A 15,729-nucleotide genomic window follows, 5' to 3' on the forward strand; every position below is an offset into this window, starting at 1 on the left:
AAGCCTACACTCAATACGAAACAGCGACTTAAAAGGACAACACAGCGACAGACACACTCAACATTATTTGGTTTCCCTGGAGCGCTACTGAGCTATGCGCTGACTTCTCCTTGCTGGTGGACTGCTACCATCTAGCGGTGGAATATGGTACTACAACCTTTAGAGAACAGTAATTTTGTTATCTGATTGAACACCCTACAATTATGCGGAACAGCAAGTCTGAACAAAACCAGGAGTTCACTTCCGAGTGTAGGTCAGGCTCCCTCCCCTCACACACACCCTCCCTGAAAGGTGTCTGAGAGAGAGGCTCAACCAACAACAAGTTGTGACAAATCCTTTTTTATCAAGGACAGGGAGTTCGCACAAAACTCAGGTTGGGCGGTGAGAACCATGCAAGTGTTTCACTGAATGGACCGAACGGAAGAATCGATTTGAGTGGAAGTTTATTTATTTATTCTTCTTCTTTCAGTTGAACATACCTCATCCTCTCGTGTCTAGGCTGCCGCCTGCGTGTGTAGGGAGCCGAGGACCCACCCGAAGACACACTTTTATGCTGTGATTTTTCGGTTGTCTTCTCGGTTCAGGACTGACTTAAAGGATTGGAAATGCCTGGGAACGAGAGAGTTTCTCGTCTCTTGAAAGAGATCATTCAAAAGCCAGGGAACGACGCGTGCGCAGACTGTGGTGCGCCTGGTAAGTTGAAATGTGATGCTGATGTTATAACTTTGCTGCAAAGAACCTTCTAGCCTAGACGTTCTAGGTGAGAGAGGGTGGGAGTTGGCATGCAACAGGTCCTGACATGTATAGGTAGAAAAATACCTTTAGCCTATTTTAGGTCTATTTGAGTTGCTCTGGGAATTTTTGGAGCAGAATAGGCCTACTTGCATTTTAAGTCGACTTTTCATTTGTAACCTAACGGTGAACCAGAATCTGGCCTTACACGAGACGTTGGTTCAGAAATGTAAGGACGTTGTTTCCAAAATTATGTATTTATGTGGGCTTCAGTCTGCAACGTGGTCTCCGAGCATTTCGTATTATTCTGTACTTAAATCCGAAACACCATTTAGTATGATATGTTATGTTTCGTATGCATTTGTGGATATCCGTCTCCATTTCGTATGGTATGTTACGCATTGCAATTCGTACAATATGTTCTGAAATGCAATTCGTACAATATTTTACGAATTTTCTAAACGTATGACATGTTACGAATTCCAATTTGTTGTGGCTAATGGTAGCTAGCTCTATTTGTTAGGGGTTAATGTTAGGAGCTGAACAGGTGTTGTGCCAAAAATCTCCCCCCTGCCAGAACCCCCCCCACCCCTTCTATTTTCCTTAATTTTGTGTTCAGAGTCAAATACTTTCGGTGGCACACATCAGAGTCAAATACTTCTATAGAACAAACTTCACGAAATGAATAATTCATATATGTGTGTTATATTAAACATAGAGGAGGGAGTAGAGCGGCATCTTGCCGCCCCGGGGTGCGGGCGGGCGCTGAACGGGGAGTTCTCCCAGGGCGCCATACATGCTAGAACCGCCACAGACACTTGAAACAAATAGCCAAACCCGAAAACTGCAGACAAAAATGCTTTCTGCTACTAAGATCAGTGAAATGTAGGCTAAACTAACAATGGAGTGAAAAGCAGAAAACTCAACGAGCAAGACGCAGCAATGAAGAACGGAAGGGGGAGAATTCTGTCAGGGGGAGATTTTCGTCACAACACCGGCCCGCTCATTAGGCAGACACCGGCCCGCTCATTACGCAGGATTAGGTGGCCGCCTATGCATGGCGATTAGCGAGGGTGGCTTTTCTGAGCTAAACTGACCAAGACCCACCTCCAACAACACATAAGACCTCACATAATTCTGCCCAAAAACAATGGCATATTCCAACCAATGGCATAATTATGGGCTTTTTAGGTGATCGCTGATGCCTATCTGTGATAAGCAGTGCCCACTTTGTCAAAGGCAGGGAGGCAGACACTTGTACATAGGGGTAAACATACTATATACAGGGTCAGTTCCAAACCATGTACAGGGATACTGGAATGTATAAATAGCCAAACCCGAAAACTGCAGACAAAAATGCTTTCTGCTACTAAGATCAGTGAAATGTACAGGCAGTAAATTATAGTGTAATGGACTGGAAAAGGTAGATAAAGGGGTAAACGATACTATATACAGGGTCAGTACCATATTATAATGTAAGGGATACTGGATCTATAGAGGGATATGTAATTATATACAGGGGTACCATATTATAATGTACAGGGATACTGGATCCCGCTCATTAGGCAGGATACTAGGTGGTAGATATGTATGGGGTAAACATACTATATACAGGGTCAGTACCATATTATAATGTACAATACTGGATCTATAGAGGTAGATACCCAGGGGTAAACATACAACACAGGGTCAGTACCATATTATAATGTACAGGGATACTGGATCCCAAATATGAATGGCATATTCCAACCATATTATAATGGGATACTGGATCTATAGGGTAGATATGTTAGGGGTGATACTATATACAGGGTCAGTACCATATTATAATACAGGGATACTGGATCTGTAGATATAAGTAAGGATACTAAAGACAGGGTGCCATATTATAATGTCAGGGAAGGATCTATAGAGGAGGCAAGTAAACATATATTAATGTACCATATTATAATGTAGGGATACTGGATCTATAGAGGTAGATATGTAAGAATACTATATACAGGGTCAGTACATATTATAATGTACAGGGTAAACTATACTATATGTATAGGGTCAGTTCAGGGTCAGTACCATATTATAATGTACAGGGATACTGGATCTATAGAGGTAGATATGTATAGGGGTAAGGATACTATATACAGGGTCAGTACCATATTATAATGTACAGGGATACTGGATCTATAGAGGTAGATATGTATAGGGGTAAGGATACTATATACAGGGTCAGTACCATATTATAATGTACAGGGATACTGGATCTATAGAGGTAGATATGTATAGGGGTAAACATACTATATACAGGGTCAGTACCATATTATAATGTACAGGGATACTGGATCTATAGAGGTAGATATGTATAGGGGTAAACATACTATATACAGGGTCAGTACCATATTATAATGTACAGGGATACTGGATCTATAGAGGTAGATATGTATAGGGGTAAACATACTATATACAGGGTCAGTTCCAGTACCATATTATAATGTACAGGGATACTGGATCTATAGAGGTAGATATGTATAGGGGTAAACATACTATATACAGGGTCAGTACCATATTATAATGTACAGGGATATTATAATGTATAGAGGTAGATATGTATAGGGGTAAGGATACTATATACAGGGTCAGTACCATATTATAATGTACAGGGATACTGGATCTATAGAGGTAGATATGTATAGGGGTAAACATACTATATACAGGGTCAGTACCATATTATAATGTACAGGGATACTGGATCTATAGAGGTAGATATGTATAGGGGTAAGGATACTATATACAGGGTCAGTACCATATTATAATGTACAGGGATACTGGATCTATAGAGGTAGATATGTATAGGGGTAAACATACTATATACAGGGTCAGTACCATATTATAATGTACAGGGATACTGGATCTATAGAGGTAGATATGTATAGGGGTAAACATACTATATACAGGGTCAGTACCATATTATAATGTACAGGGATACTAGATACTGTATCCGAGTGGGGGTGTGTAGTCTATAAATGTGTGTATATGTTATGTGTGTGTGTGAGTAAATGATGGAGGGAGTGCATTTGTTTTTATTGTGGATCCCCATTAGCTGCTGACCAAGCAGCAGCTACTCTTCCTGGGCTCCAGAAAAATGAAGGCAGTTTATGCCATTTTAAAAACATTACAATATATTCACAGATTTCACAACACACTGTGTGCCCTCAGGCCCCTACTCCACCACTACCACATATCTACATTACTGAATCAATGTGTATGTATAGTGTGTATGTTATCGTGTGTGTGTGTGTGTGTGTGTGTGTGTGTGTGTGTGTGTGTGTGTGTGTGTGTGTGTGTGTGTGTGTGTGCGCGCGCGCGTGTGTTATCGTGTGTGTGTGTGTGTGTGTGTGTGCGTGTGTGTGTTATCGTGTGTGTGTGTGTGTTATCGTGTGTGTGTGTGTTATCGTGTGTGTGTGTGTGTGTGTGTGTGTTATCGTGTGTGTGTGTGTTATCTTGTGTGTGTGTGTGTTATCGTGTGTGTGTGTGTCTGTGCTAATGTTTCTGTTGCTTCACAGTCGCTGTTCCATAAGGTGGATTCTTTTTCATCTGTATTTTTAAATCACATTTTACTGCAGTTACCTGATGTGGCATAGCATTCCATGTAGTCATGGCTCTATGTAGTACTGTGTGCCTCCCATAGTCTGTTCTGGACATTGGGACTGTGAAGAGACCTCTGGTGGCATGTCTTGTGGGGTATGCTGGGTGTCCGAGCTGTGTGCCAGTACTTTAGACAGACAGATCGGTGTATTCAGCATGTCAATACCTCTCATAAATACAAGTAGTGATGAAGTCAATCTCTCCCCCACTTTCAGCCAGGAGAGATTGACATGCATATTATTAATATTAGCTCTCTGTGTTAGAGGTCGACCAATTAATGGCCGATGAATTGGGGCCGTGTAACGGCGTTCTTCGTTTGTCGAAAGAAAGTCGGACCGAAATGCAGCGTGTTGGTTACTCATGTTCTTTAATGGAACAAATGACGATACACGAAATAACTTATAAATACAAAAAACAACAAAACGGAACGTGAAACCTATTACAGCCTATCTGGTGAACACTACACAGAGACAGGAACAATCACCCACGAAATACAAAGTGAAACCCAGGCTACCTAAATACGGTTCCCAATCAGAGACAACGAGAATCACCTGACTCTGATTGAGAACCGCCTCAGGCAGCCAAACCTATGTAACACACACCCCTAATCAGCTACAATCCCAATAACTAAAAAACCCCACTAAGAAATACAACAAACAATAAACCCATGTCACACCCTGGCCTGACCAACTAATTAACTAAAACACAAAATACTAAGACCAAGGCGTGACAGGCCGATTTCAATGTTTTCATAACAATCGTTAATCTGCATTTCTGGACACCGTTTATGGCTGATTACATTGCCCTCCACGAGGAGACTGAGTGGCAGGCTGACTACCTCTTATGCAGTGCAGCAAGGAGCCAAGGTAAGGTGCTAGTTAGCATTAAACGTATCTTATAAAAAACAATCAATCTTCACATAATCACTAGTTAACGACACATGGTTGATTATATTACCAGGTTAACTAGCTTGTCCTGTGTTGCATATAATCAATGCGGTGCCTGTTAATTTATCATTGAATCACAACCTACTTCACCAAACAGGTGATGATTTAACAAGCGCATTCACGAAAAAAGCACTGTCGTTGCACCAATGTACCTAAACATAAACATCAATGCCTTTCTTAAAATCAATGCACAAGTATATCATTTTAAACCTGCATATTTAGCTAATATTGCCTGCTAACATGAATTTCTTTTAACTAAGGAAATTGTGTCACTTTTCTTGTGTTCTGTGTAAGCAGAGTCAGGGTATATGCAGCAGTTTGGGCCGCCTGGCTCGTTGAACTGTGTGAAGACCATTTATTCCTAACAAAGACTGTAATTCATTTGCCAGAATTGTACATAATTATGACATAACATTGAAGGTTGTGCAATGTAACAGCAATATTTAGGCTTATGGATGCCACCCGTTAGATAAAATACGTAACGGTTCTGTATTTCACTGAAAGAATAAACATTTTGTTTTTGAAATGATAGTTTACGGATTTTACCATACTAATGACATAAGGCTCGTATGTCTGTGTGTTATGTCATAATTAAGTCTATGATTTGATAGAGCAGTCTGACTGAGTGATGGTCGGCAGCAGCAGGCTCGTAAGCATTCATTCAAACAGCACTTTTGTGTGTTTTGCCAGCAGCTCCTGCGTTGTTTATGACTTCAAGCCTATCAACTCCCAAGATTAGGCTGGCAATACTACAGTGCCTATAAGAGCATCCAATAGTCAAAGGTATATGAAATATAAATGGTATAGAGAGAAATAGTCCTATAATTCCTATAATAACTACAACTTAAAACTTCTTACCTGGGAATATTGAAGACTCATGTTAAAAGGAACCACCAGCTTTCATATGTTCTCATGTTCTGAGCAAGGAACTGAAACCTTAGCTTTTTTACATGGTAAATATTGCACTTTAACTTTTCAACACTGTGTTTTTGCATAATTTAAACCGAATTGAACATGTTTCATTACTTATTTGAGACTAAATTGATTGTATTGATGTATTATATTAAGTTAAAATAAAAGTGTTCATTCAGTATTGTTGTAATTGTCATTATTACAAACATATATATATAAATCGACCGATTAATCGGTATCATCTTTTTTTGGGGTCCTCCAATAATAGGTATTGGCGTTGAAAAATCATAATCGGTTGACCTCTGCTCTGTGTACATCCAAGGGCCAGCCGTGCTGCCCTGTTCTGAGCCAATTGCAATTTGACAACACTACTTAACTGTAGTCAAGGTGCTACAAAACTAGAGTCTGTAGGACCTGCCTTGTTGATAGTGTTGTTAAGACAGAGCATGTTTTATTATAGACAGACTTCTCCCCATCTCAGCTACAACTGCATCAATATGTTTTGACCATGACAGTCATCTCAACTTTCTCAGTTTCCACATGATTTATTACAAGATGTAGTTGAGGTTTAGGGTTTAGTGAGTGTTTTTACAAGATGTAGTTGAGGTTTAGGGTTTAGTGAGTGTTTTTACAAGATGTAGTTGAGGTTTAGGGTTTAGTGAGTGTTTTGTCCCAAATACAATGCTTTTAGTTTAAATATTTAGGGCTGACTTATTCCCTGCCACCTATTCTGAAACAAACTGCAGCTCTTTGTTGAGTGTTGCAGTGATTTCAGTCACTGTAGTAGCTGACGTGTGTAGTGTTAAGTGTTGCAGTGATTTCAGTCACTGTAGTAGCTGACGTGTGTAGTGTTGAGTGTTGCAGTGATTTTAGTCACTGTAGTAGCTGACGTGTGTAGTGTTGAGTGTTGCAGTGATTTCAGTCACTGTAGTAGCTGACGTGTGTAGTGTTGAGTGTTGCAGTGATTTCAGTCACTGTAGTAGCTGACGTGTGTAGTGTTGAGTGTTGCAGTGATTTCAGTCACTGTAGTAGCTGACGTGTGTAGTGTTGAGTGTTGCAGTCATTTCAGTCACTGTAGTAGCTGACGTGTGTAGTGTTGAGTCATCCACATACATAGAAACTCTGGCTTTGCTCAAAGTCAGTGGCTTGTCCTTAGTAAAGGTTGTGTGTGTGTTGGAGCGACAGTGTGTGTAGTGTGTAGGGCTCTGTGAGGGGGCAAAAATCTGTGTAGCCATTGTGTTAGCTATTTGGCAGTCTGATGGCATGAGGACAGAAGAATGCTGGGGTCCCAGTCCCTGGACAAGACATGTGGCATGTTAATATTAACATGAAGCATGAAATTTATAAGTAGCATTCAAATCTTTTTTGAATTTGATTCCCCCGTAGTCTGAAATGAGGCCTACTCAGCGCTCCAGACAGCATCATGTGATTGTCAGAAGTAAAGACAGTCGGATATGAAAGGGAACAACAGTAAGACATCCTGTAGGTTAACACTGCTGTAGGCTACCGGATCCCTTCCAACAGAACAGACCTATAGGTCTACCGCAATGTAGACCAACGCAGGGTTTCTGTGGCCTACGCTGACTTTGTCATAGGGGATACAACGGTGTAGTAGGATGTGAAATGTCGACTTTTCTAAAGGTATTCCATTTGATCTAGTACCACAAACTCCCAATGAAACCACATACCTCTCTCTGTTGTTCTCTGTTCTTCCTCTCTCCCTCCTTTCCTCCATCCATCCCTCCATCAGATCCTAGTTGGGGCTCCTGTTCCTTAGGAGTGTTCATCTGTGTTCAATGTTCCGGGATCCACAGGAATATTCCCGACATCGGAATGAAGGTCAAATCCCTCAGCCTCTCCCGCTGGGAAGACCAGGAAGTGAAGGTGAGCTGCTCACCAAAATGACCCAAATCGCAATATTCGCTAACGTACATTTCTTCAAATCCAATCGGCTCTGGGTTCATTGCTATTTTTAAATCATTTCAAATGCTTTATCTGTGCTTGATTGAGCTTGCCTGGCTTGACAGACCAACAGAGTCGTCCCAAAATGGCAAACCCCGCCCATCTGTCACTCCAGGCAGGCTAGAGCTGACGCTCAAAGTACTTGAAAGAGTTGAAATGGTTGTTGAACCCAGGTCTGAATCCATGACTACACATGGTCATTTATGACTGAGTCATAACTCCGTGATGAACCTGATATGAATATGAAATGATTTCAGACAGGCTTTTGTCCCGTCCATCCTGAAGAATAGGACATTATCCTGTAGAAAATGAATGGTTGTGCTGCATATTTCACATTCAAAACAATCCACTCAAATGCTGGAAGGAATTGTCTGTGTTTAGCTAATACGTGGTATGACACATGCAATCATGACTCATCCGCCCGTCTGTTCTGTCTCTCTCAACTTCTCTCTTTCTCTGTGTGTGTGGGTGGGTGTGTGTTACAGTTCATGGCGGAGAATGGGAACGAATTGATGAAGCAGAAATATGAGGCGTTTGTTCCTGTCTACTACTACAAACCTACCCACAAAGACTGCCAGTAAGTGTGCCAGTGTGCTTGTGTGTGTGTGTGTGTGTGTGTGTGTGTGTGTGTGTGTGTGTGTGTGTGTGTGTGTGTGTGTGTGTGTGTGTGTGTGTGGTGGCCATGGCAACTGGACCATTGTAATAATGACATTGTGATGAGGGGGATATATTTGGGGACTCATGGCAAAGAGGCGCTGGCGAGGGCAGGATACTGAAAGGAACACACACACACACACACACACACACACACACACACACACACACACACACACACACACACACACACACACACTGTCTATTCTCTATCATGATCTGTCACGCCCTGGTCTTAGTATATTGTGTTGTCTTTATTTATTTGGTCAGACCAGGGTGTGACATGGGTTTTTGTATGAGGTGTGTTTTTGTATTGGGTTTTTTTCACATGTATTGGGATGGTAGCTTAGTGGGGTGTTCTAGGTGTATCTATGGCTGTCTGAAGTGGTTCTCAATCAGAGGCAGGTGTTTAGCCATATTCTTTAAGTGTTTCGTGGGTGATTGTCCTTATTGTCCTTTTGTCCCTGTTCTGTGTTAGTTTACACAAGTATAGGCTGTTTCGGTTTTCGTTAAGTTTGTTGTTTTTGTAATTGATTCGTGTTTACTTTTGTTTATTAAACATGGATCGCAATCTACATGCCGCATTTCGGTCCGACTCTCCTTCGCCTATAGAAAACCGTAACATGATCAATCCATTAGAAAGACATTAGGATGAAGGGCACATTGTAATACGGTCCATAATAAGATCAGAGGTTGATTTCCTGTGATGTTTAATGTGGAGGAGGAGGAATCATTGAGTTTCAGTCATATGTTTCGGACTAGTTATAGGATATGTTGCCTTGTTCATTATTTTCTTGCTTTCTCTCTCTCTCTGTCTGTCTCTCTCTCTATTCAATTTAAGGGCTTTATTGGCATGGGAAACAAATGTTTATATAAGGTAGATAATAAACAAAAGTGAAATAAACAATAAAAAATTAACAGTAAACATTACACTCACACAAGTTCCAAAATAATAACGCCATTTCAAATGTCATATTATGTGTATATACAGTGTTGTAATGATGTGCAAATAGTTCAAGTACAAAAAGGAAAATAAATAAACATAAATATGGGTTGTATTTACAATGGTGTTTGTTCTTCACTGGTTGCCCTTTTCTTGTGGCAACAGGTCACAAATCTTGCTGCTCTGATGGGACACTGTGGAATTTCACCCAGTAGAGATGGGAGTTTATCAAAATTGGATTTGTTTTCGAATTCTTTGTGGATCTGTGTAATCTGAGGGAAATATGTCTCTCTAATATGGTCATACATTGGGCAGGAGGTTAGGAAGTGCAGCTCAGTTTCCACCTCATTTTGTGGGCAGTGAGCACATAGCCTGTCTTCTCTTGAGAGCCATGTCTGCCTACGGCGGCCTTTCTCAATAGCAAGGCTATGCTCACTGAGTCTGTACATAGTCAAAGCTTTCCTTATGTTTGGGTCAGTCACAGTGGTCAGGTATTCTGCCACTGTGTATTCTCTGTTTAGGGCCAAATAGCATTCTAGTTTGCTCTGTTTTTTTGTAAATTCTTTCCAATTTGTCAAGTTATTATCTTTTTGTTTTCTCATGATTTGCTTGGGTCTAATTGTGTTGCTGTCCTGGGGCTCTGTGTGTTTGTGTTTATGAACAGAGCCCCAGTACCAGCTTGCTTAGGGGACTCTTCTCCAGGTTCATCTCTCTGTAGGTGATGACTTTGTTATGGAAGGTTTGGGAATCGCTTCCTTTTAGGTGGTTGTAGAATTTAACAGCTCTTTTCTGGATTTTGAAAATTAGCGGGTATCATTCTAATTCTGCTCTGCAGGCATTATTTGGTGTTTTACGTTGTACACAGAGGATATTTTTGCAGAATTTTGCATGCAGAGTCTCAATTTGGTGTTTGTCCCATTTTGTGAATTCTTGGTTGCTGAGCAGACCCCAGACCTCACAACCATGAAAGGCAATATAACTGATTCAAGTATTTTTAGCTAGATCATAATTGGTATGTCGAAGTTTTTGATGGAATAGAAGGCCCTTCTTGCCTTGTCTCTCAGATCGTTCACAGCTTGTGGAGGTTACCTGTGGCGCTGATGTCTCGGCCGAGATATGTAGAGTTTTCTGTGTGCTCTCGGGCAACGGTGTCTGTTCCTGTGCATTCCTGTTCCTGTGCATTCCACTGCCTGTGCATTCCTGTTCCTGTGCATTCCTGTTCCTGTGCATTCCTGTTCCTGTGCATTCCTGTTCCTGTGCATTCCTGTTCCTGTGCGTTCCTGTTCCTGTGCATTCCTGTTCCTGTGCATTCCTGTTCCTGTGCATTCCTGTTCCTGTGCATTCCTGTTCCTGTGCATTCCTGTTCCTGTGCGTTCCTGTTCCTGTGCATTCCTGTTCCTGTGCATTCCTGTTCCTGTGCATTCCTGTTCCTGTGCATTCCTGTTCCTGTGCATTCCGTGCCTGTGCATTCCTGTTCCTGTGCATTCCTGTTCCTGTGCATTCCTGTTCCTGTGCATTCCTGTTCCTGTGCATTCCGCTGCCTGTGCATTCCGCTGCCTGTGCATTCCTGTTCCTGTGCATTCCTGTTCCTGTGCATTCCTGTTCCTGTGCATTCCTGTTCCTGTGCATTCCTGTTCCTGTGCATTCCGCTGCCTGTGCGTTCCTGTTCCTGTGCATTCCGTTGCGTTCCTGTTCCTCTGCGTTCCTGTTCCTGTGCGTTCCTGTTCCTGTTCCTGTTCCTGCATTCCTGTGCATTCCTGTGCATTCCTGTTCCTGTGCATTCCGCTGCCTGTGCATTCCTGTTCCTGTGCATTCCTGTTCCTGTGCATTCCTGTTCCTGTGCATTCCTGTTCCTGTGCATTCCGCTGCCTGTGCATTCCTGTTCCTGTGCATTCCTGTTCCTGTGCATTCCTGCTCCTGTGCATTCCTGTTCCTGTGCATTCCTGCTCCTGTGCATTCCTGTTCCTGTGCATTCCTGTTCCTGTGCATTCCGCTCCCTGTGCATTCCTGTTCCTGTGCATTCCTGTTCCTGTGCATTCCTGTTCCTGTGCATTCCTGTTCCTGTGCATTCCTGTTCCTGTGCATTCCTGTTCCTGTGCATTCCTGTTCCTGTGCATTCCGCTGCCTGTGCATTCCTGTTCCTGTGCATTCCTGTTCCTGTGCATTCCTGTTCCTGTTCCTGTGCATTCCTGTTCCCATTGCTCCCTGTGCATTCCTGTTCCTGTGCATTCCTGTTCCTGTGCATTCCTGCTCCTGTGCATTCCGCTGCCTGTGCATTCCTGTTCCTGTGCATTCCTGTTCCTGTGCATTCCTGTTCCTGTGCATTCCTGCTCCTGTGCATTCCTGTTCCTGTGCATTCCGCTCCCTGTGCATTCCTGTTCCTGTGCATTCCGCTGCCTGTGCATTCCTGTTCCTGTGCATTCCGCTGCCTGTGCATTCCTGTTCCTGTGCATTCCGCTGCCTGTGCATTCCTGTTCCTGTGCATTCCTGCTCCTGTGCATTCCTGTTCCTGTGCATTCCTGTTCCTGTGCATTCCTGTTCCTGTGCATTCCTGTTCCTGTGCATTCCTGTTCCTGTGCATTCCTGCTCCTGTGCATTCCTGTTCCTGTGCATTCCGCTGCCTGTGCATTCCTGTTCCTGTGCATTCCTGTTCCTGTGCATTCCTGTTCCTGTGCATTCCGCTGCCTGTGCATTCCTGTTCCTGTGCATTCCTGTTCCTGTGCATTCCTGTTCCTGTGCATTCCTGTTCCTGTGCATTCCTGTTCCTGTGCATTCCGCTCCCTGTGCATTCCTGTTCCTGTGCATTCCGCTGCCTGTGCATTCCTGTTCCTGTGCATTCCGCTGCCTGTGCATTCCTGTTCCTGTGCATTCCGCTGCCTGTGCATTCCTGTTCCTGTGCATTCCTGCTCCTGTGCATTCCTGTTCCTGTGCATTCCGCTGCCTGTGCATTCCGCTGCCTGTCTCCCGACTCATTCATACCAGCGTGACTGAAATAGTGAGATAACAGTCTCAGGTGTCAGTGTGGTTTGTGTCTTCGCCCCTTTCACCAGGGTTTTCGACAAAAACATTCTCTGCTGTTAGTTCCAAGATTACCTGCCACATATCTTGAATCCTTATGTTATGTTTTAATGAGTGTCAGAGATACCTGATGTTTTCTGTGTGTGTGTGTGTGTGATGGTTTGTCTGAATGCGTGTCGTGTGTTGTGTTTATCTCACGCTGGGACCGATGTCTTGTCTCGTCAGTTTTGTCTCACCGTCGTCTCGTCTTCGTCTCGTAATCAGCAACGCTAATCCTTTCATCAGCTCTCTGGGCTTCCCAGCAGTCATCAGACAGCACTCACATGGACACACACACACACACACACACACACACACACACACACACACACACACACACACACACACACACACACACACACACACACACACACACACACACACACACACACACAGGCACACGCATAAACGCACACACCTCCCATCTGGTTATTATGTAGTCTGGCTGATTGCAGTACTTGACATGGACAGTTGTGTCTGAAGAGATGGAGGGAGGGAGGAGGGGAGAGAGAGGAGGGAGAGAGAGAGAGAGGAGGGGGGAGGAAGAGGGATGGAGGGGGAGGGAGGGAGAGGAGGGAGAGAGAGGGAGGGAGAGAGAGGGAGGGAGGAGGGAGAGAGAGGAAAGAGGGAGAGAGGAAGGAGGGAGGGAGGAGGGAGAGAGGGGGAGGGGAGAGAGGAAAGGGAGGGGGAGAGGGGGAGGGAGAGAGGAAAGAGGGAGAGAGAGAGGAGGGAGGAGGGAGAGAGAGGGGGGAGGGAGAGAGGAAAGAGGGAGAGAGAGAGGATGGAGGGAGGAGGGAGAGAGGAAAGAGGGAGAGAGAGAGGAGGGAGGGAGGAGGGAGAAAGAGAGAGGAGGGAGAGAGAGGAAAGAGGGAGAGTGCTTCTCTTTGTCTCTGAAGCTGTACACTGATCCCAGCTCTATCTAATGTTAATGAACACTTCACATTTTCCTTGTTGCCAAATGTCACATATTACACACACACACACACACACACACACACACACACACACACACACACACACACACACACACACACACACACACACACACACACACACACACACACACACACACACACACACACACACACTCACTGGTTCTCCAGTGAGTCCACAGCTGAGCGTTCCCCAACACACAGACCCCTACACACACACACACACACACACACACAGACACACACACACACACAGAATCCAACACACACACACACACAGACACACACACACACACAGACACACACACACACACATTTTTGACACACACACACACACACACACACACACACACACACACACACACACACACACACACACACACACACAGACACACACACACACACACACACACTTTGATTGTTAGATCATTGTGAACTGCTGTGGTACAGACACACACATCAGTAGTGTTCTCACACACACACACTGGAGTGATAGAATCCAACCTGATCTGGGGATATGCAGTAATATGGATGAATGTTTATTTTTGACCTATTAATTCCACGTGGTTACAGAAAATGAGCTGTTTCCATCAGTATCATCAATAACTCTCTCTGATTGTTAGATCATTGTGAACTGCTGTGTTACAGTGGTATCAGTAGTGTTCTCTGAGCCTCGTGAGGCCAGGCCCAGTGCTGTGGTACAGTGGTATCAGTAGTGTTCTCTGACTCTGAGCCTCGTGAGGTCAGGCCCAGTGCTGTGGTACAGTGGTATCAGTAGTGTTCTCTGAGCCTCGTGAGGCCAGGCCCAGTGCTGTGGTACAGTGGTATCAGTAGTGTTCTCTGAGCCTCGTGAGGCCAGGCCCAGTGCTGTGGTACAGTGGTATCAGTAGTGTTCTCTGACTCTGAGCCTCGTGAGGCCAGGCCCAGTGCTGTGGTACAGTGGTATCAGTAGTGTTCTCTGAGCCTCGTGAGGCCAGGCCCAGTGCTGTGGTACAGTGGTATCAGTAGTGTTCTCTGACTCTGAGCCTGGTGAGGTCAGGGAGTATCTGTCCTACACCTGGCCTACAGAGAGTATCTGTTCTACACCTGGCCTACAGAGAGTATCTGTTCTACACCTGGCCTACAGAGATTATCTGTTCTACACCTGGCCTACAGAGATATCTGTTCTACACCTGGCCTACAGAGATTATCTGTTCTACACCTGGCCCAGTATCTGTTCTACACCTGGCCTACAGAGAGTATCCGTTCTACACCTGGCCTACAGAGATTATCTGTTCTACACCTGGCCTACAGAGATTATCTGTTCTGCACCTGGCCTACAGAGAGTATCTGTTCTACACCTGGCCTACAGAGAGTATCCGTTCTACACCTGGCCTACAGAGAGTATCTGTTCTACACCTGGCCTACAGAGATTATCTGTTCTACACCTGGCCTACAGAGAGTGGCTGTCCTCACAAATGCTCATGATAACACTCATTATAACACTCACTGTAAGACTCACAATATCACTCACTGTAACACTTACTCACTGTAGCACTCACTGTAACACTCACTATAACACTCACTGTAACACTCACTGTAACACTCACTGTAACACTCACTGTAACACTCACTGTAACACTCACTCACTATAACACTCACTCATTGTAACACTCACTATAACACTCACTGTAACACTCACTATAACACTCACTGTAACACTCACTGTAACACTCACTCACTGTAACACTCACTGTAACACTCACTGTAACACTCACTGTAACACTCACTATAACACTCACTGTAACACTCACTGTAACACTCACTATAACACTCACTGTAACACTCACTATAACACTCATTATAACACTCACTATAATACTCACTGTAACACTCACTGTAACACTCACTATAACACTCACTATAACACTCACTGTAACACTCACTGTAACACTCACTATAACACTCACTA

The 15,729-nt window shown here is 43.8% G+C and overlaps 1 protein-coding gene across 1 annotated transcript in view; it reads left to right on the top strand.

Annotated features, from left to right (window-relative positions):
• The first annotated feature begins 255 nt into the window (after positions 1-255).
• The window catches only part of zgc:92360 (uncharacterized protein LOC436988 homolog), a 41,408-nt gene continuing 25,934 nt past the window's right edge, over positions 256-15,729 (top strand). The window contains exons 1-3 of the mRNA XM_064959394.1: positions 256-693; positions 7,981-8,114; positions 8,678-8,769. Of these exons, the coding sequence (XP_064815466.1) occupies positions 606-693; positions 7,981-8,114; positions 8,678-8,769 (314 nt within the window). The 5' untranslated portion in view covers positions 256-605. The remainder of the gene's footprint in view (positions 694-7,980; positions 8,115-8,677; positions 8,770-15,729) is intronic.

The sequence above is a fragment of the Oncorhynchus masou genome, unplaced genomic scaffold (genome assembly GCF_036934945.1).
Source record: "Oncorhynchus masou masou isolate Uvic2021 unplaced genomic scaffold, UVic_Omas_1.1 unplaced_scaffold_1570, whole genome shotgun sequence".
NCBI classification, from domain to species: Eukaryota; Metazoa; Chordata; class Actinopteri; order Salmoniformes; family Salmonidae; genus Oncorhynchus; species Oncorhynchus masou.